This window comes from Rhagoletis pomonella, unplaced genomic scaffold (genome assembly GCF_013731165.1).
Source record: "Rhagoletis pomonella isolate Grant_MI unplaced genomic scaffold, Rhpom_1.0 Rhpom_scaffold_00001, whole genome shotgun sequence".
Taxonomy (NCBI): domain Eukaryota; kingdom Metazoa; phylum Arthropoda; class Insecta; order Diptera; family Tephritidae; genus Rhagoletis; species Rhagoletis pomonella.
Window position 1 is genome coordinate 21,911,521 of NW_023458555.1, and position 22,068 is coordinate 21,933,588.

Below are 22,068 nucleotides of genomic sequence, written 5' to 3' on the forward strand. Positions count from 1 at the left end.
AAAGTATTCTTATGTCGAAAAAAATATACACCTATACACCTAGTTGTTCATGTATTTTATATGGGGAAAAAACAACTTTTCGTAGAAATGGTATGAAATTCTTGAAAATCAATATTTTTCGATCGGAAAACTTTGACTAACTTCAGGGGGCTTTCAATCATAATACCCAATATTTCTTTTAATCATTTTGTAATACTAACAATTTTTTATTATTGTCCCCATTGCATTTTTTGGGGTTTTCGGGGGTTTTAGGTGGACCTATAAATAACAGTCACTATAAAATAATGGTTATATAAACAATTGGGTATTATTATAGGGAATCTCCCGCAGAGACGCAGAGTTTTCTGAGCGCTTGGAGCGACCTCTAAATATTTTTTGATTTCAGGAAAAAAAAATAGCGGCGTATTTTTCGGTATAAAACAATCCTAGGGGGTTAGAGCATAAAAATTCCGAATTTACTTTTTCTCATGCATTATTGGGCTACTCTAACGCACATATGAATATTCAGCGAATTAAACATCTGCCCATTGGCACCATATCAGCTAGCGCCCCCTATAAGTTCCTAAATGTGCATTCAAATGTTCGACTTACAAATTTAAACAGCTCTATTAACAAGGAAATTGCTCACCAAATTCAGTAAACAATACATTTTTATTTAGCCACACAAGTTCGAAAATGGTTTGCTTGCGTAGCCAATCGCTATTAACAATAATAATAATAAAATAGATTGGTGCTTACACATACGTCAGTGTTTGGCCGAGGTTCTCCTCCGATTTGTTGCGTGCGCCTTGATGTTGTCACACAAAGGTGAGGGACCTACAGTTTTACGCTGACTCCGATTGATTTTTATGATGAGCTGGTGTTCATGGCAGAATACTCTTTGGAGGTTTGCCATTGCCTGCCGAGGGACATATTGTTTATTACTTTTTGACGTTGTTCGAAAACTGGGCTCGAACCCAGGCCACTGCTAGCCACTACCCCACAGCGGCTGAATGCTTAACTAAGTTCTTTATTCAAATCAGGTACCGCTGGAATTGCTTCGCAGGTGTTTTGTAGATACGTATAAAGGTCGAATTCAAACTAACCTTAAGGTCGATAAAAATTTACAATGTTTATATTTTTAATTACATTTACTGTATAAGGGTACAGTGAATTCACCTGCTATCTATCGCTTGCAATTGGGATGAGCGGTCTCCACAAGGGATTCATCACGGGAGATCTATAGCAGTAGTTACGGCTAAAAGTGGTAGTTATAAGAAAGGCTGCATCTATATACAGATTGGTAAGCATCTTTCGATTCGGAACCATTTTGTCTTAGATTCAAAATCGCATTGAACGATTGTTACTCCCTTTTTCGTGTTTGCGAAAGGGTATCATTTTTTGGAACAATTTTTGAAGAATTTTATTTTTTTTTTTAATTTTGCCTTCAGTTGGAAACTTTGATTTTTATAAGTTTTGTCACAGACAGAGGTAGCTGTTTTCGTTGTTCGGACTAAACTCAAAAACCACTGGACAGAGTTCAGTCAAAGGTAGGAGAAGGCCGGCCAAACACTAACGAATGTTTAAGCGCCAAACGATTATTAAATATAAACGAAAGTGAAATAGCCAAAGAATACTAAAATGTCTCTTCCCTATTTATCTTTTCGCCACTGTACGTATAAATACGATTATTTATGTGTGACCCACGTATCACCAATTTGTTTTAGAAAAGAAAACGGTACCACCTCCACAAAAAAAATATCCTATAGATAGTTTTGCGCCTCTACTTTATATATAATCAATCAGCTTCATTTATGATTAATTTGTTGTACTTGCCACATAGCTCCACTGCTGCAATGCGCATATTTTCTGATCTTAGCAACCAATAAATCAAATCGATTTTCTCTAGAAATGGTTTCTAAATTTATTAAAAACGAATATTAAATAGTGACGTCGAAATGTTGAGATGACATGTCTTAAGATGTTATTTATATGTATACAAATTAAAAGCACTTAATCTAGACGTAAGTTTTTTTTGTTTTTGTTATCCTCACATACGAGTATGTATGTATATGAAAATGTGATGTTTAAATTGAAATGTTAAAAAGAGAAAATTAAAGGGCTCTTACCAGCTCTCAAGAAAAACAAAGTATTAATATAAAATGACGCACAAGAAATTGAAAAGAAATTTTCTTCTATCGAAATTTCAGTTAAATCAGTTTGCATTTCTCAAGAAAAAAATGCTCGTATGTATATTTATTCATTCAAGAAAATGTATAGCAAAAGCAAGGTGCTTTTTCAAGCAATATATATAGTGACTGAAAAGTTTCAAAATTTAGTGGGGAGAATCCTTGCACATATTTACATCATATTGCAAGCTCAAACTTTACATTTTCCTTGGCATAAACCTCACTTATAAAAGTCCATCCTTAAAGCGTTAATATATGATAGCACCATTGAAGCAATCTATACATATAATAAAATTGTAACAGGTCGATGTCTGTACATTATAGATATTAAAGAAAAATTAATGTGGGAGGTCTTTATTAGAGCACCAGAAGCCAAATCAACCATTTTTAGAATTTTTGTCTGTCTGTCTGTATGTTTGTTCGCGCATCACTCGAAAACGAATATATGGATTTGAATGCAGTTTTCACCGATGTATGGCTAGAGGTCTAACTTAAAATATAGGAAGAAAAAAAATTGGAAAGTTGCCACCTGTTTGAAAATTGGAGTTTAAGTAAATTGATAAGAAAAAATGAATATTGCAATATGGGCGTCAAAAGAAAGAGGCTGGAGAAGGGTTACAGCCAAAAATATTTTTTTAGAGTTGCCACCTGTTTGAAAATTTACATTTAATTTAATTTATAAGATAAATTGAATATTGCAATATGGGTATCAAACTGAAGGGGTTTAGGAAATTTTATTGTCGAAAATATTTTTAGGGAGGGCTGCCACCTGTTTGAAAAATTTTATTGTATTAAATTGATAAAATAAATTAAATCTATATCTACATCTATACATATAATAAAATTGTAACAGATCGATGTCTGTACCTTATAGATATTAAAGAAAAATTAATATGGTGGGTTTTTATTAAAGCTACAGAAGCCAAGTAAACAATTTTTAGAATTTTTGAATCTCTGTCTGTCTGTATATTTGTACGCGCATCAGTCGAAAACATGGAATTGAATGCAGTTTTCACCGATGTATAGCTAGAGATCTAGCTTCCAATATAGAAGAAAAAATTAGAGAGTTGAACCTGTGTTTAAAATTTCAGTTTAGGTCAATTGATACGGTAAAGTGAATACTGCAATATGGCTGTCAAAAGAAAGAAATTTACAAAGGCTTACAGCTGCAAATATTTTTGTGGCAGGTTTCCACCTATTTGAAAACTTTAATTTAATTTAATTGATAGCATAAATCAAATATCGCAATATTGGCATCAAACTAAAGAGGCTAGAAAATTTTAATGCTGAAAATATTTTTAGGGGATTTGCCAACTGATTGAAAAATTGTATTCATTAAAATTTGTAAAATAAATGAAATATTGCAATACGAATATTAAACTAAAGAGGATTAGGAAGCTTACTTTTGAAAATATTGTTGAAGCGGGTTGTCACTTATTTGAAAATTTTAATTCAGTTAAATCTATAATATATATTAAGTGTTGCCATATGGGTATCAAACGAGAGTATTTGAGAATAATAAAATTGCAACAGTCCGATAGCTGTACATAATAGATGTTAAAGAAAAATTAATAGGGGGTTTATTAGATCAGCCAAATCTATTTTTAAACATGAGGCAATCCTACTACACGTAGTTAATGTATAAAGCCTTTTGAAAACCAATTCGGTTGATACCCTTGTGGTAACCATTTATTTAACTTTTTTAATAATTTGAGCTTAATTGCTTAACAGGTGGCAGCTCTTTTCGAAAAATTGAAACCTTACTGCAAGTCTACAGCACTACACTACACTTTAAATTGACACCTCATTTTCGAAAATAGAATCGAACAAACATGCGGATTATAATGGCACTGATTAGAAAATAATTACAGTTGAATTGTTTAACAGGTGGCAACGCTTTTCGTAAAAGTAAAAACTTAGTGCACATCTTCAGCCCAAGCCCTTTCATTTGACACCCCACTTTTGTAAATCGGATGAACGGTGCAGATCTGATGGCCTGGACAAAAAATCCTCCCGGGTATAACTTAATTTTATTTTTTTCCCCCGAAGTTTACGGACATTTTTTGAAATTTTCCCTCAAGGTCGTCAAATTTCTTTCTTCTGCAATCCGACGTTATAAAAATGTCTGCATTCCTATCAACATTACGTACGCGATGTGATGCTCCCAGGGATTTACATCTTGTGCTTGTTAGATGAAGGCATTGGTGCTGACATATTTTTAATTACTTTTTCCATTCTATATTTGTTTGTGTAAATTTGTACATTTCACTGGAGTGCGTGAGCTTCATATGGGAGGGCGTTTGCTTTGCCCTTCCATATGAAACTCAGGCACTTACATATGATTTGTGTTTATAGTATGTGAGGGCATTAGGGAGGGCGATACAAATTTTTTTTTTTTGGTATTTTTAAGGTGTAAATTTGTATATGTGCCTATACTTCACGGCAAAACTAAAACAAATGTGCCACAAGTGTTAATGGAATGAGCAGCTTTGTATTAAATGTGTCATAAATTAACTGAAAATATGCTGATTGATACTTAAAAACAAAAATTGGATACTTTTGGATGCTTATTAGAAAAAAATTTTGAAAGAGCAAAGGTAAGCTAAGCGGTGCAGCACAAGAAGTCTCACGAGACATTATTCCCTGCGGAGAGACGTCAGTAAAATTAATCTTAAATTATGACACGAGCGGCTGATATTTATTTATAATATAAACATTTCCCCCTCATCTGCTTTTTATAGTTAAATGTCTCAACCAAGAAAACTGAAGGTTGCCTCGAATACTGGCGGAAGAGACGGTGCACAAAGCTACTTACTGGGTAAAAGGCTGGAACGATATTGTCCATAAGGCAAATATGGTTGCCATAACAGACTTTTCTCTAAAAGCACTATGTAGCTACATTCCTCACTTACTGGATAAGCTTGTTAGGAAGCTCTCGTGGTCTGTACCCACAGCTACATAGTTCCCTTATCGCAAATATATTTTAGTGGTGAATTTAGCGCGTACAACATAAGTTTGATTTTCCGCGCTAAAGCGGGTCTCCTCAACCTCAACGCAAGAACTTTTAAACACGTTTCTTCAAAAATTTGTCCAGTTTGTAATTTTTTCAGGTGATTGCCCGTGTCGGGTTTTGATGTTTAACCAAACATCGAAATATCCGGTTTTCTGGAAAGAACGCATTTAAGTTTTTCGATAGAAAAATTATACATATCGTCACCTGAAATGCAAAAAGACATAACAAACACCATTGCTAAAATGCAAAAAGCCATAACTAATAAAAAATTCAAAATTAACTTTTAGATTTGTATGATGGGTTTCATCGAATTACAACTCCCCACATCATTAAAAAAAAAAAATGCCAAAAATCAACGCGATTTTTTAGCAACTTCAAGCTTGCACTTTGTTACACTAAAATTAGATGGGCTACAAAACTATATACCTCGATTTTTTTTTTTTAATCTGACTAGAAAGTTGCAAATTAGTATGCAAATATATTGAATTTTCCTGAGTTTTACACAAAGTTTAGAGATTTATGGCCTTATTCATAAGAAATGAAGTAGCTTTATAAAAGGTTTATCAATTGGAAAATGTATGAGAACGTCAATTTATAAAGCTCTTTAAACCTACTTTATTTTTTATGAATAAGGCCATTAGTTTTTATGTTTTTTGGTGTAGAACGACCTATACTTTTATAAAAAAAGATCGAAAATAAATTAGAATAAAAAGCTTTGCAAATATTGCGAGAAATTCTCTGTCCCAATACTTTTGTCCCGCACTGTATATTTATAGATATACATACAGTGCCGCACAAAAGTATTTGCACAAAGAATTTTTCGCAATGTACGCAAACTTTTTTATTATTTCTTTTAGATAATTGTTCATAAAAATATAGTTCATTATAATAAAAGCCATAAAAACAAAATCTCTAAACCTTGTGCAAAACTCAGGAAAATTCAATAAATTTGCGTAATAATCAGATTTGTTAGAAAAATTCAATTGTTATGCACCATGTGCAAATTTTTTCACAGAGTTTCTTCCATACAAAGTAAATATGTTCAACCTTTCAAACTTCTTACTACGTTTTTATTTGTATAGTGTGCGGTTTTCGGATATAAAAAAGTTGGTAACCGTAGTATATGCCACATCTATAAAAACATACATGCGTCTGCATTTTGCTTGGTGAAATAGCTTTAGATTAGGCTAAAGCCATTAGCATTTTAAATGGTCACAGCTACTTAGCTTTATTTAAGTGCCTACTAGAAAGCACTTATGATTAATGAATTTTATTGAAGATATACATATCTATTTATACATATATTATATACAACAATTTCTATTGTCACATCTGTTGCTTATTTATTTAAATTTAAGTTGGATTAATATAATACAATTATGATATACTACTATAAAAAATTTAAACTTTTTTTCATAGTTTTATACTTTGGATGCTTGGTTATTAACTTCTGTTACGAAGCAGTCCACCTAAGTTTACCCTCTTCCGTTAATTGGGTAACATTCAAAAAGGGATTTCAAGCATAAATGTTCATCATTTAGTTTTTAGGAGAGTCAAGTCTCGCATAATTAAAAATCTGATCTTTAATTTGGTAAAAAATTGGCAATGATCGAAAATTATTTGTCAAAGGTTTGTTGAAAAAAAACTCAAAGCATCCCTAGTTGTTTTCCTACTCTTTTCATCATCTGTAAATATAACATAAAAATATAAGTAAGAAAATGAATGTGGAAAAGTGTACTCGAGAGCCAAATGCCTTCGACGGAGCAGAGTATCAAAATACATTGAATTATATATCCTCAAGTCCCAGTGTCCTTGGAAGATCTTTTGATGGACTACGAAACTGGACAAAAATTCGAGAACGTATTTATGTATTCTTAGCATACTATACACCGAATAATTTTTACTGGTTTTGCTATGCAAATACTCGTCTGCGCAGCATTAAAAAATAATCGAATACATTAAAAGTTAGACTACGGCAAAAATCTTTGAAAAGTATAGAAAGTAAAATGCATACTTATCAGGCTGCCACCGTAAGTGGCAAATAGTTTTAATAGGCTCTAGTTTTATTTGAATCAACATTCCATAGAAATATGAACGTGCGTAAAACACAAAATAAATTTGTATTTAAAAAATATGAACGCATTATTTAAAATGTTTATTAGGCATATGCCAGCTCAACGCATAAAAGCAATTAACTCGTCAAATAGCAAAACGTAATTATCAAATATGTATGTTTGTAAATTAGGGTGGTCCGAAAAGGCATTTGGGAAAAAAAGTTAAATCCGAATTTTAATGCTGTCACCGCATAGGATGTTTCTATATCGAAAAATATACTACTGTTTATTTTATTTCCATGTATTTTATATCGGGAAATTATAATTCTCGAAAGTCAATATTTTTCTATGCTCCTCTTCAGGAGACTGCCAATAATAATAACCAATTATTTATTTTACACTTTTTAAATTCAAACGACTTTGTATGGGTACCCCCATTGCATTTTTGGGGGTTTTTGGGGGACCTATAAAAAATAGTTCATTATAAGAGATGGCTAACTAAACAATTTGGAATCATTACTGGAAGTCTACTGAAGATAAACACAATTTTCAATAAAAAAATATTGACTTTTAAGTATTCTATACGTTTTCTATGAAAATTTTTTATTTTTTTTTCATATAAAATACATGGCCATTTTTGATTTCAAAATAAAACAAGTAAAGAATTATAAGTTCGGGCGAAACCGAACATTTCAGCAAAATGCATGATAAGCAAGAGTATTTTTCACGATGTCAAACAGTTTCGATAATATGCTATGAGATATTGAAATAATTGGAGCAAGTTTGGTGGAAATCGATAAGACTGCTATCAATATACACTTATGTATGTAGTCATAAGTGGGTGGTGCCACGCCCAATAATATTGTGTCTTGTTGAGAGATTGTTGTAAGTTGGCATCTTTAGATATTGACATCGGAATTTTCGTAGTTCTAAAATTTACCGTTATGCGGTAGGTGGCGGTAATTTTAACCCGATTTCAAAAATGTTCAACATATCGTTTTTTGAGCCTAGGATGATAAATTGGTAGAAATTGATAAACCGGTTACCGAGATGCACATATGTAGGCGTAAGTGGGCGGTGTCACGCGCATTTTCCCAAAAATTGTCCTAAGTAGCAGCTTCTGCTGAGAGGTCATTGAATATTTCGATTTCGTGTAAATTAGCCTAAATAGTACTAATTTATCGCAGTTTTCGTATTTCTGTAAATTTTCGTTTTATGATAGGTGGGCGTGGTTCTTGCCTGATTTCGAAAATTTCCAAAGAGTTTCTTAGTGAGGCTCTAAGCAATGTTCGTAACGAGTTTGGTAGGGATGGTAGGGGACCATTTTCAAAAAAAATCATAAATGTGTTATTTTATGCCAAAATTCTGCTTCGCGTACCAACTTTCAATAATTTGGATCCGGTATTTACGGAAATATCGTAGTTTTGCAAATTTCGAAAATACCGTTATATGGGAGGTGGGCGTGGTTATTGTCCGATGTGGCCCCTTTTTAATCCGAACCTACCTTGGATAAAGGGAAACTTACTTACCAAATTTCGTCGGCAGGCAGACGGCCTGACGGACAGACAGACATGGCTTACTCGATTTCTGTTTTCATTCTTAGCAGTTATGTATACCGTTGTCTATATCTATCTCGAATCGTTTTAGCTGTTACAAACAACCGTTATGCGAGCAAATTTAAAATACCCATGTGCACAAGTGCGCTCGGATATAAAAAAATAAACAGGGATATAGAACTAGGGTGGGAGCATTAAAATTCCGACTTTACCTTTTTGGACTACCCCAATGTACACGCATGTATATGTGATATTAGATATCTACTCCCAAAAGTATAATAAATGTGTGACAGTTGTTTTGCTGCTGGCGCCAAAAAAATTTAACATATGGCTGTGTCAATAAAACTTTATTCAACACAAAATAAAGCAGCATTATTTTACTTAAAGCTAATCAACTGTGAAATAGTAAGCAATGAGCGCGCACCAGTGCTGAATAGCCAGACATCAAGGCAACATATACATATTTAGCTAGAGATTTTGTGAAGTTAAGAGAAGCAGCTAATAAAACTTTGTTTCTGCAGGTGATAAAACTTGGTCTCTGCAGGTAATAAAACTGTATCGCTCTTTTACTACGGTCATTTTTGAATGCAAACAACAACTCCAAAGAGAAATACTCTGCACAGCTGCTACAGAAGTGATCACTGATCATGCGGCAGACCACACATAAGCTGGAGATCAGTACAGCTTTTATCAGACGATCGAAGATCTTGGTGGGTTGTGGAAGCACGATGAAGTTGTGTATACAAGAAATGGAAAACGTGTAGAGAAAAATAGTGTGGAATAGAGAAATAGTAATAAAAACAAAAGCAAAATGTGTGCTGCAACAAATCAAATACAATATAATTTCAATATGAATAATCCGGAACAAAATATTGGTGAAAATAATGTAAATAACCTAAGTATTTATTTGGATAAGGAAAAATGTGCAAAAATCAGACGATTTATTATGATTGGCGTGCTAGTAGTGCTGGGCATTGTGGGCTGGCATTTCTACGGTGAGTTAGTGAAACGTAAACAAACGAAAAAATATTGCATGAATAAGAAAACACTTACCTAACATTTTCGGTTGCAGAGTATCTCTTCGCGGAAAAGGGTGGTCCGAACGACCCTACAACTTTCGTCGAACATGAAATTATCGATCTAACACGCCGTTTATTCGCCGACGAAGTGCGTCAGAATAGCTATCCGATTGATGTAAATTTTCAAGGCAAGACTAGAGCATTTCAACGCGATGATCGTGCCGCACAGCCGTAAGTGTAAACATATTTTCATAGATATGTACATTAGGGTGCATCACTCCACATAAGACAAAACGGTACTGCTTTTCCATCGATTGTATAGAATTTATTATATTTTATGACTTCCGTAGAAAAATATTTCGGAAAAAAATTAAAGACCTATTTGAAAATATCTCCAAATTTCATAAATAAAATTAGTTTTTAAAAATATTTTATCTAAAAAATCATCTCGAAAGACAGGAGAAATTAATCCTGAAAGGTTTGAATAAGAATACTTAAAAAAATTCTTAACAGAATCTAAATAATGCGATTAAATCTTAATATTTTTCCGAACTATTTTGGCGGAAATCTTAAAACCATTGTAAAAATCCAATGGAAATACCTTGTTTATTTTATAAAGCACCCTAATGTGCATAAATATGTACTTATGTACATTAAATTTGCGGTTTTTCCATCGGAATTATACAGTTGTTTATATTCTAAGACTTCCGCCAAAATATTGCGGAAAAAATTACGATATATGTGAGCTATATCGATATACATACACATACGTATGAACATTAGACCATACCAGAAACAAAAGCCTGCTGTAAGCCACTGAGTCTAAAGTATTTTGGCAAGGCAATTTCGATTTTTTCTACATAAGTAAAATACATATGTACATCGATGTTCTTGTACTTTGTTTTTCTAAATTTCATTGACCTCAAGTACCCATTTCTGGTACTTATCCACCAGATCTCAGTTCTTATCACCCTAGCGTACCACCTTAATGTCAGTAAATTACGGCTCTACGAAAATCATTTAGGGAGTTCACAAGGTGTCGTATTGTCGTAAGTCGTAAAGTTTTTAAAGGCTTAATAAATTTTTGTAGGACTTGAAACCACAATCAACTATTTTTTAACGGTGTGAAATTTTATAATACGACTATTATGGTAACTCCTGAATCCCTTAAATATAGCCGTTTAAAGTTTACAATATACAACAAAACGACAGTCTGAAACACCTTGTGAACTCCATATTAAATATAGTTTGAGTTAAGAATAATTTTGATTATTCCAGTACAACTATTTAAAAAAAAAGTATTGCCGAAAGTAGGTATCACCGAAAAATGTAAAAACGTGACCCCTAAGTAAGGCAAAAAATAAAAAATAAAAAGTTCGAAATTGTCTGGAAAAATAATTTAGACACGGCGTTATACGACGATCGTTTTTTGTTTGCTTGTAAGGTGGTTCAGTCTAATGTACAAGGATGTTTATATTTATTCAACTTGTTGCGTGGCGCTCTTTTCTATTACAATGCTTCTCTTCCCAGGCTGCTGAAAATGAATGATGCCCTACTCGCATCTAAACCCTCATCCACAATCGCATTGTTGCGACGTCTTTTCGATAACTATGTGCTCGATGTGCACGCTGTTGAAGAAACTACACCCGAGCAAGCGCTGGAGGAAATGGATTTTCTAAATGCTGTGCTAAAAACGTCGATAATGAATCACACAATGAGGTTTCTGCAACAGAAAGGTTGTAATTTAATATTTCATATAATTTATGAAAACCGTAATCTTACTGAGCGCGAAACTAAATTACCTTTTTTGTATCTCCTTTAGACCTCGTTTCCTCCGATTATAATGATCAGCTGCAATTGCTCAAGCACATTTGGTTTACGCAATATTCACGCTTCAAAGGACGCATGGGCAGTTCGGGTTTCGAGCATGTTTTCCTCGCCGAAGTGCGTGAGGACACAATTTTAGGTCTACACAATTGGGTTTATTTTCATGATCAGGAGCAACAGGGGAATTTAGACTACAAAGGATTCATCGAGAAAATACGTTTGGAAAAGGTTAATATTAATTCTTGTGTAGCCAGTGCATACGTTTGTAATATCGGATGAGTTCTGCGTAAAAGTTATCAGCCCTCAGATTCGTACTGAACCCTGTACAAAGTTTGTTATTACTAAATAGTCGCCAAACAGAGTAGGTCCGAACCAGTGGGCAACACGCGTACTAGACTAAAACCAAACCTTTAGGCTAGGGATGCACAGCAGAGGTGCACGCAGTCGACGTCGCGGGCAAACTGCGAGCTCGCGAAAGTGCTAGGCGAGGTGAAGTGAGCTGTGCGGAGATGCGTGTATGTATGTGTACTTTTGCGACAACGGAGTCAGTGTGGCATCAGTGCACCAGAAAATGCCCTTTTTTCTAAAACAAAGGCACCAAGTTTTTATTGTCATATTTAATAATTTTTTTTATTCAGTAAAAAGTGTACATACATACACATGTATGTATTTTCACAGGTTTTTTTAAATAAATTAATTTATATACATTTATAACAACGCAAAGCATATTTAAAGTATCTATTCCTGACTTTTTATTCAGTATATGAATTCCATCTTAATGTAGAATAGAAGTGCATAGTGTATGCATACATATATACTTATGAAGTCGGTGTGCTTAAATTTAAAAAAGCATCACCAAATAATGCACCAAGCACTGAATTTTTCTATGAGACTTTATAATAATATTGACTTGCTAGCATCGGAACTGAGTCTTTTACGTTTCAAACAACTCCATAAGTTATAAAAACTTGGTATTTCTACCTATTTGGCCCCAGTTTTGGTGAGTGTTTAGGACCATTGAAATTGATAAAAGCCTGCGGAAAGTATCCTTAGAAATTTCCAAATTCGTTGAAATTGTTCATTTATTGTCACCTTTCTTTTTACCATCGCTTAGCTCGGAACAGCTTCTCTCGGCTCGGCTCCGCTTTCTGTGTGAACGTACCCTAAGGCGTAACACGACCCTACATCATTAAATGTACACATACAAACCTGACAGTTTAAATATTTTGGGGGGTTAGTAGTATCCCTGATGCATTTCCACAGCCACCTTATCCAATGTTCCGACTGAAAATATTTATTTTTATCCTTAAGAGTTAAAATTTCCATTAATATTAAATTTTGGTAGGATAGTGTTACCATTTAAGAAGAACTTGTAAATCTCAAGATAGTATCAATCCAATGCTTTTTCTTGGTAAAAATGCGTTTCTGACTAAAAATGTTTCTGGTTGTCAAGGCAGGCTTCCTCCTCTTTATCTTTGTGATGCAACAACTTGTTTCCACCGCTGGCATATAATGTCCAGACACTTACTTCGTGGTGATAAAGCAGTAATTTTTGATTTTGAACCAAAGTTGATTGGTATTCAGGGACCTTCTAATATGCCTAGCATGACGAATTGCATTTTTTTTTTTTGTAGCCTCTTGACCTTGCAGACTGATCTCCGCCTTTTTATCGCTTGTTTAGGTTTTTCTGATATGACTTCTTTGTTTATAGCGTGGACTTTCTGAGCGTTGAACAAAAAGTTTTAATTTTTTTTAGCTTGGTATGTACACTTAAAGCTCTCACAGTGAAAATCCCACGCGCCCCAATTACGAAATTTCAGGAAATGAGCGAGAACTCCTCTTTGAATTACAAAACTCAGCAATTACTAAGAGGGTGAAAATTTGGAACAATGCAATCTATTTATATTTGGATATTTTTTACTGAGTTTCCACATGCAAATATTAAAATTTGTATTGTCAAACGTTAAGCTAAACAGCGATAAGACGAAATGCAAATTTAAATTACCATAAATTGAAAAAGTACATTACCACAAATTTAACTTTCCATTTTATTGTTCCAGTTTTGCTCTTCAGTGTATGTGTGTCTTTCTTTGATTTCGAATTGAAAACACATTGCGATCATATTGTACTAGCAATATGGAAGTATTACTTATATGGTACTATACTGTAATTCGACGAATAAAAAGTCTACACTTATTCTATCACATTTGGTTAGAGATCTACCACTGTTTTTATGATTAAACTACCACTAATTTGGTTTCTGAAGTGACAACACTGACTGGCATCTTTGCCAACAAGTGCTCTATCACACATACAATCTCACTATTCTGCTGACTTCGTTTTCACCTTCCGATAACAACTGCGACTTCCAATTTTGCAGTACTTAAAAGGATTGGATGTATGCGATATTTCAATACATCCAGACAGTACAGTCCAGTACAGACAAATATCTCTCCACACTCATCTTGTATACCCACTCTGTATGCGTGCTGGTCGGGATGCAGGGTTACTTGTTTCAGAGTGTTAGACCTATTGTATTGGTCGATGATTTCCTCCATTGCTTATCGACCTGAATTTCTCAGCAAGATAATAATCTTTCTTACCTACTTTCGGGTTACAGATAACCCGAGCTCTTTGCCACACCTCGGGAAGGAGTATGGGTCAGTGCTAGAGTGTCTCACATAATATTGACAAGGGGTGGAAGTAGAAGCTCCACGTCCTGCTGCAGCAGAACTGGACTGATGCCACCAACCCCGAGGCCTTCTATCGTTCGAAAAATTCCTGCGCCCAGTGTACTGATTGCCGGTTTATAAGGCTTTTGAGCAGCTCCTCGTCCGATGGGAACGGCTGGAGCGCGTGGAACAGAGGTCAGAATAGCATCCGCGAAATGCTTTTAAGTTGATAAAGAAATCCCTGCGACCCTTTTCAGAAAAATTTTAAGAAGCGCTTATTTACTATGTAAGTATTTAGTTATTAGAACAGAACCAATTAGCCAATTGAGTTTTATTAAGGAGGCTTTAGATCCAACTAAAATACGTTTTTGAGTAGGTACGGAGGATTCAAGGGAGCTCGCTTACGAAATACAATTAAAAAATTTGTAGTTCTCCATCAGACGCCCGCCATTAGCAAACATTTTGAAGCAATAGATTTCAGTTCACATAAATATTGTGCTACAATAATCCAAAGGAAAGTTGTTATTTTCTCTTACTCCGGAATCGATACTAAACGCAGTGGTTATGAAATTAATATCTTATATACTATGTTCATGCCTATGCATACTGTCTTTAACTATTTAACTATTCATAGTAATTAACGCTCACACTTTCCCCCTCCCCTCACTCACACAGGACAAATATGTGCTCGCAACACGCTTCGAATTCCATAATCATGTCAAACCCTACAACACTCTCTTCATTGGCACTTCACCGGAATTTGAGTTGAGTGTTTACACCGTCTGCTTTCTATTGCATGGCGATGAGCCGTGTCCGGTGCAAATGGGACAGACAAAATTCAATATAAACACAAATGTTTGGAATTGGCGTGGCAGGAAGACATTGGCGGCTGCATTTCCGAGCATCGAAAATTGAATGAGGAGTGGGCGGTTTAACGAACATTTAAGTATCTTAAATGGGGAAAATGTATTATAGTTGCTTTAATATACTATTAAATATTTGTTTGCTAAATAAATAATTTTATTCAAAAAGAGGCTTCATGAAATGCGAGTCCCGATTTGTATGTAGTTTGTAGTTAAAAAATAAAATAAAATAAAATAAAATAAAAAAAATTAAGTATTGATCAAACATACAAGATAACACAGCGCGACAGTAAATTTGAGACACACAAAAATTAATATATTAGGAAAATATATGCAAAATATAGTAAGGCATTTTTTATTATTCACTCTGACTACAGGAGTTTTTTTAAGGACTTTGAATTTTAAAAATATGATGAATTCAAAAAATGATTAAGTGATTTCAGTGCAATGTAGAATAACAATGTGGATACCAAATAAAAGAGAAAATCCTGTAGTATTAAAAAAATATGAAAATTTTTGGTGCGAATTGACGAATGAGTATGGAAAATTACCTTTTAAAATTTTATCCCTGAATAACCTTGAAAATTTGCAATATTTTTTTTGAAAAAAATTATATATTAAGGACTAATATACAGACGACCACATCCTCGAATGCCGTCCTCCTAATTCTATTAACTTAAAAAAATAAAATTAATTAAAAGCGCATTTTCAGTACGTTGTTAACCAAAAAGCCTTACTGATTTTCAATTCTACAGGATTCGCTCCTACATTTGGTACTCATATTGTTATTGTACATTCCACAGATTTTTTTAAATCGTTTTTTGAATTAATCATATCTTTATCATTTTAAAGTCCTTTCAGAGTGAAAAACTAAAAACGCAGCTTTACTATATTTCATGAATCAAATGAAAATATTTTTTAATACACCACGTTTCTATGAATAGACTAAGAGTAGAAAGTAATTTTTGCTTTACCCATTGAATTTATCTTGATAAGTCTTGAATTTAAAATGTTTACAAAAGTCGATATAAACAATTTATGTCTTTTACGTGGACGTTTTTATTTTACGATATTAAAATCAAAAAATTTGTATTGAAATCAGCTGCAAATTTCTGATTTTTCCAATCTTTTTCCAATATATTAAAAGTTAACACAAAAACTAAAAAATCTAATAAAAATACATAAGATATGTATGTATGTAAGTGTGTTTTCTTCACAAAAAAGGAGAACTCCGATTTCTATTTTTCCCCCATAAATGAAAATTTAAAAAAATAATGTAATAAATAAGTTAATATTTCTTTTTCTACTAAAATAACATATCTTCGATATTATTAGTCCTACATATTTTGGTATCCTAACCTTTTTTGTAGAGCATTAATTTGCGATCGAACTAAGCTAAAATAGAAGTAGGTGCGCTTGGGCCACACTGAAGAAGTGAAGCTTACATAAGTTACATATCTAGTTTGTCTCATAACCAATATAGAGGTTTTTTTATTTACATACATATTTATTTACGTACACAAATACATACATCTGCTTTTGCTTAAGGTGATATTTTTTGTGTTTTTTCTATCTGGACCTCAACCCTGTTCGTTCTAATTTTGTTATTCTGTCTTCCTTTATCTTTATTTTTATCTTTATATCTTTTATCTCCCACCAATTTCGAGTATGCAGCAATACTGAATGAAATGAAAAGGGGCCTGCTAAATGGCATTAAAGCTGGCATAGAAGTCAGCACTGATTACATTACGCCTGTTTGGTACTTCAATACGAAGATACCCATAAGGTTCCCGACTAAAAAAGAATGGGATGCAGGACTACCAGTAGCAGAGGGAGGTATATCCATCTGCACTGACGGTTCAAATATGAAGCAAGGAACCGGAGCCGGTATCTACTCGAACAACCTGCAGATCAACCGGTCCTTTCGCCTACCGAATGACTGCAGAAACGGAGATCTACGCTATAGAGAGGGCGGCTAGTCTTTTACTTACTAGTAGAGTTCCAGAAGACAAAGCCACTATGTTTTGTCGACAGTCAGGCAGCACTGAAGGCAATAGGATCTAGAATAGTGAAATCGGGAATTGTATGGAAATATCGTACCACGCTTTATACTCTTTCGATAACAAAATCGATAGTAATATCCATCAAAACATCAATAACAAACCCGATAAAAATATCGATAATAAAATCGATAACAAGTTCGATAAAAATATCGATAGTAAAATCGATAACAATATCAACAGCAAAATCGATAAATAGCGATAAAAAAAACCGATAAAAATATCGATAAGAAAACCCATAAAAATAAAATTGATAAAAATATCGATAAGAAAATCGATAAAAAATATCGATAAACAATTCGATTAAATTGTCGATAGAAAATTCGATAACAATATCGATATCATAATGGATACCATATCAATAATAAAAAATATCGAAAACAAAATCGATAAAAATATCGATATCAAAATCGATTATTTTATCGATAAGTTCCGAAAGTGGAGCGAACTTCGTTACAAGAAAATTCGCTATCAAAATTAAAACACACTGCAGCTTGTATTCAATGTTGCACACAACGACGCAGCTCGTTTGACGAATCGGTCACAAAATCAGTAGTCAGTGAAAAAATAGAATTATTTATGCCCTTTTCTAGCAGATAATTATCAGGTAGAACATGATTGTAAAATTTGGGGAATCATTTTATTCGGCATTCAGCTGATGCGAATTTCATTTCGGTTTTATTTTACTGGTCGAAATGTTGCGGCGAATATCACACGACGGCTTCGCTCCGTCCGAAAAAATTCGCTCTGCGATTTCGGCTCTGTTTATACTTTATAATGCTGGATTTCTACTAGGCATTAAATGGCAAACATTTTAATGACAAAATTGCGCATTAAAAATTTTCGTGTCATTAGGTTAAAAAAATAATCATTAAGTTTATTTCCACATGACACCAATTTTTTGTCATTTCAATGCCTAGTGGAAATTCGGCATAAGTATTTAAGTGAATAAAAGCAAAGAAAATCTCCAAAATAAAGAAAAGGCTTTATCCACCAAAGAGTTCAGGCAGAAGATTACAGTCGTGATTTGTTGGTTGTAGTGACTCCCAAGTTGCCACTAAAGGTACAATTGGCGCATAATAGCGCAATTTTGCTGCATTTCTGGTGGACAGTTTTATTCCACCTGTCAATTTTGCTGGTTTAACAAACCACTTATTAATTTGTGTAAAACGGTTATCAAAGCACTAAATAAGTCCACTAACTGCTTCATTATTTATTTTCCGAAAGTTGTATGTCTTAACGAAGTCAGACCTGGGCTTTCGCAGGTAGCTGCGGCATATTCTATAAGCATGTTTTCCCAGCGACTAGTGACCGGTGATAGTCGCTACAACTATAAATAATTCGACCCTTGATCTAGTTAACACCTCTGCTGCTCTTTTCCTGCTATAATCAGGTCAAAGCTGACGTGCTGTCTTAAAAGTTTGCATGCCTGACCACCTCCTCCTTGCTATTTTTATAAACTGCAAGTGCATTTCTCTTTGTATTTGCCGGAGGGGATATTTCAGTACCACAACTACCAATTCACAAGTTCACAATGCATACATGCACATCTAAATATGTACGTAAGCCTCGGCGTCTATTAGCACTACAACAAAGTTCAAGTACTTTCCATTGTTCACTCCAACGCATGTGGCATGCCACTTCAACTGACCATAACAGTTAATCGAAGTCACTTAACCTTTACCACTCGTCATTTAATTGCTGTCGACTTAAGACGATTATTGCAATAAATCTTCTGCAGTTATGTAAGTGACTTTTGACCCTTTGTCCTTTGCGTTGCTTTCTAATTTGATAGGTAAAGCATTAGGTAAATTAAATTTGCATTAATGTGGAAGGATGAGTTTACTATGCGTATGCATTACGATTAAATTGAGTCGTTTGGTGAATTGACTAATCCGCTTATGGATGACATAATTTAATATGATACGACTAATTGATAAGCTTTAGAATCAGTAGATGAATTTGTATCACTGCCAACCGTCTAGGATACCGCCTGGCATTGAGCGCTCCTCCCTCCTCATCCCTATTTACAGCCACGAGGTCTGCATCGGGCCAGAACTCATCAAGCCAAGAGATCGCCTGCTTGTCTCTTATCTGCAAAAGACAAAACGACGGACCTCCTGTGGTTCGACGTCGGATTTGTGCCCGGGTGATTTCTGTCTTTGGATGAAATGTTCTTTGGCGGCCTCACAGATGGCCCTGGGAGCCATTTGACGGTTTTCCAGGGCTGGTTTGTTGGATTATTTTAACTACTTTGGTTCGTTGGCGGAGTAGTCCTTGGTGTCCGAAGGTACGAATATATTTTTGAAGCTCTTAAGAGTTCTAATAGTAGTCCTACGGTATCCTTTGGCTTTGGATGGGCTTTCTTCGACGAAAGGCGTTGGCAGATGAGGTTAATTGGACTAGTTTTCGAGTGCACTGGCGATGGACGAGTCAACTTTAGTGTCCATTGTCTTCTCAGCAGGTTGTTTGGAACTCAAGTGGCGGTCGTGCAGATCCGTTGGAGGCCACCAGACTAGTCCTCCAAGTTTTTTTTGTCTACGATTTTTCGTCGCCGGTATTATGACACCCGAGACCGGGTTAGGGTTTGGATCATACACTGGTTCATTCAGTCCGGAGGCTCCTTTAAAATTCAGTCGTCCAATGAAGACCGGCTCGCATGATATCCTGGATTAAAAGGAGACATATGTCAGACACCAAATGCAACATCGCAAAAAATATAGAAAAAAGGTTTTTTCTTAACAGCGGTCGTCCCTCGGCAGGCAATGGCAAACTTCCGAGTGTATTTCTGCCATGAAAAACAGCTTCTCATAAAAATACCATCGCCGTTCGGAGTCGGCGTAAAACTGTGGGTCCCTCCGCTTTGTGTGACAACATCAAGGCGCACGCCACAAATAGGAGGAGAAGCTCGGCCAAACACTAACATATGTGTAAGCGCCAATCTATTATATTATTATTATGTCAGACACCTCCCAAGTCTAAATCCGTAGTGTTAATATATTTATTAAGGAAGTAGTTAAAATAAGAGACGTCGTGGATTCTTAAGCATTCGAAGCCAGTGCATTGTATAGTCCTAGCCTAGATCCTTGAGTGCCTAAGCTATTGTGCTCATCTCAGCAAATAAAAAAGTTGTGTTCGTTTTACTTGCCTTTCTTCATTTCATTTTTGTTTCAATATTAACATATATTTTTTATTTTATTGAATTAAACCAAGTGCAATTTACACTTTCTAATATTAAGTGTTTTAGTTTATAATAACTCGTTTTAAATTAAATTTTGTTCCAATCGCATGCTATTTAACTCTAAGGTTATACATTTTATTAATAGCTAATCTTTTTACAAATTGCTTACTCTTAAGCATACAAATAAAATTTTTTGGACTATTGCTACTGTCACATTCGTTAAATTGTTCGCCCTTTTTCCGCTTTCCGTTGCTCCGCCACTCCATTTCCACCATTCGCATTAACCGCTCGTTCTTCCGCCTCAGCACCCATCACTGTTATCCGCCTAATTGCCGTCTGCGCCGGTGATATGCTCATTTCAGAAATCGAATCGAAATCGCCATTATTTTCCACCTCAGTGCAGGAAGAACCTGAACCGAAGGAACGCATTAAACTTGGACTACTTATGGTAAACTCCAACTCAAATGGATCGCACAGCTCACTGGACGGACTCACACCATCGCTCACCCACTCAGCGCAACTACTTTTTGGTGGCGGGCGTGGCAGACTGTTGTGGCAGATTGGATTTTCCTCCGCCGACTGATCCGCTGCCACTGGCACCTCCTGGCCCCACAGCGCTACCGCCCGTTCGAGGTTGATTGCGGCTCTCCGTTGTTGCGCGGCCAGCAACGTTCGTGGGGACTCCACTGGCAGATGGCACGACTGGTGAGCCGGCTGATGCGCTGCCGCTGGGATTTGATGGTGGTTTTGCTGTTGGTGTGGGGGTTGGTGTTGTGCCGACGACGCCGCCGCCGCTGCCACTGCTGCCAGCGGTGGTTGCCGGTGGTGTTTTGATATTTTCGCTGGCCGCTGTCGCTGTTGCGCCTTCTCCACTGGCAGCCACTGCGGGTGTACTTTCGTACTGGTAGGCGGACTGGTCGTAGTCTGTAGCTGAGTAGTCAGCATAGCCGCCTTGTCCTCCGCTGGTGTCGTAGCCGCTCTGTCCGCTAGTGTCATATTGCCCTGCTGTGCCATACTGCTGCTGACTGCCGTCGTAGGCGGACTGATCATAAGCGGATACATCATATGCGCTGGCATCATATTGTTGCTGTCCATATCCCTCGTAGCCGCTGTAATCGGTATTGTAGTCATTGCTGCTGCCGGTGATGGGAGCGGCCACGTTTGGGTCGGTGGTGCTGCCCGATAAATCTGCCGCAGTGGAACCAGTGTTGACGTCGCCAGCGGTGTACTCCTTACTGTAGTCTTTGGTGTAATCTTTGTCGTAGTCTTTGCTATAGTCTTTGGTGTAATCATAGTCGGACTTGATTGGGTCAGCACTGCTGATTGCTCCGTCGATGTTGCTGCCACTGATGAGGTCATTGTTGTTGCGCCTCTTCTCGCCTTCTCCCAAATTGTCCTTGATATTTTCGTCATCGGGATCGTTGAGACCATACTTGTTGTTATAGCTGGAGTTGTAGTCATTGTTTGCATCGCCGCTAACGGTGGGTGGTCGGTCGTAAGCGGGTTTGTTGTATAAGGAGCCGGCGGTGGTAGTGGCGGGTGTTGTGTTGCTGTTGTTACTGGTAGTAGCGTTGCCGCCGAATGTGTCGGATGTGCCGGACTTGCCGAGTATGGAGTCATAATTGTACGGAGAGGACTTGGAGTAGTCATCAACA

The 22,068-nt window shown here is 35.7% G+C and overlaps 2 protein-coding genes across 2 annotated transcripts in view; one reads left to right on the forward strand and one right to left on the reverse strand.

Moving 5' to 3' along the window:
* Positions 1 to 9,451: 9,451 nt before the first annotated feature.
* Positions 9,452 to 15,537, forward strand: LOC118750934 (poly(U)-specific endoribonuclease homolog). Its single transcript, XM_036485687.1, has 5 exons — positions 9,452 to 9,786; positions 9,864 to 10,041; positions 11,341 to 11,546; positions 11,633 to 11,865; positions 14,985 to 15,537. Exons 1-5 carry the CDS (start codon positions 9,603 to 9,605, stop codon positions 15,222 to 15,224), a joined length of 1,041 nt encoding a protein of 346 aa, XP_036341580.1. The 5' UTR covers positions 9,452 to 9,602; the 3' UTR covers positions 15,225 to 15,537.
* Positions 15,538 to 20,479: 4,942 nt separating this feature from the next.
* Positions 20,480 to 22,068, reverse strand: part of LOC118740479 — a 24,016-nt gene continuing 22,427 nt past the window's right edge. The window contains 2 exon segments of the mRNA XM_036472068.1: positions 20,480 to 21,160; positions 21,162 to 22,067. Coding sequence (XP_036327961.1) covers positions 20,633 to 21,160; positions 21,162 to 22,067 — 1,434 coding nt within the window. The 3' untranslated portion in view covers positions 20,480 to 20,632.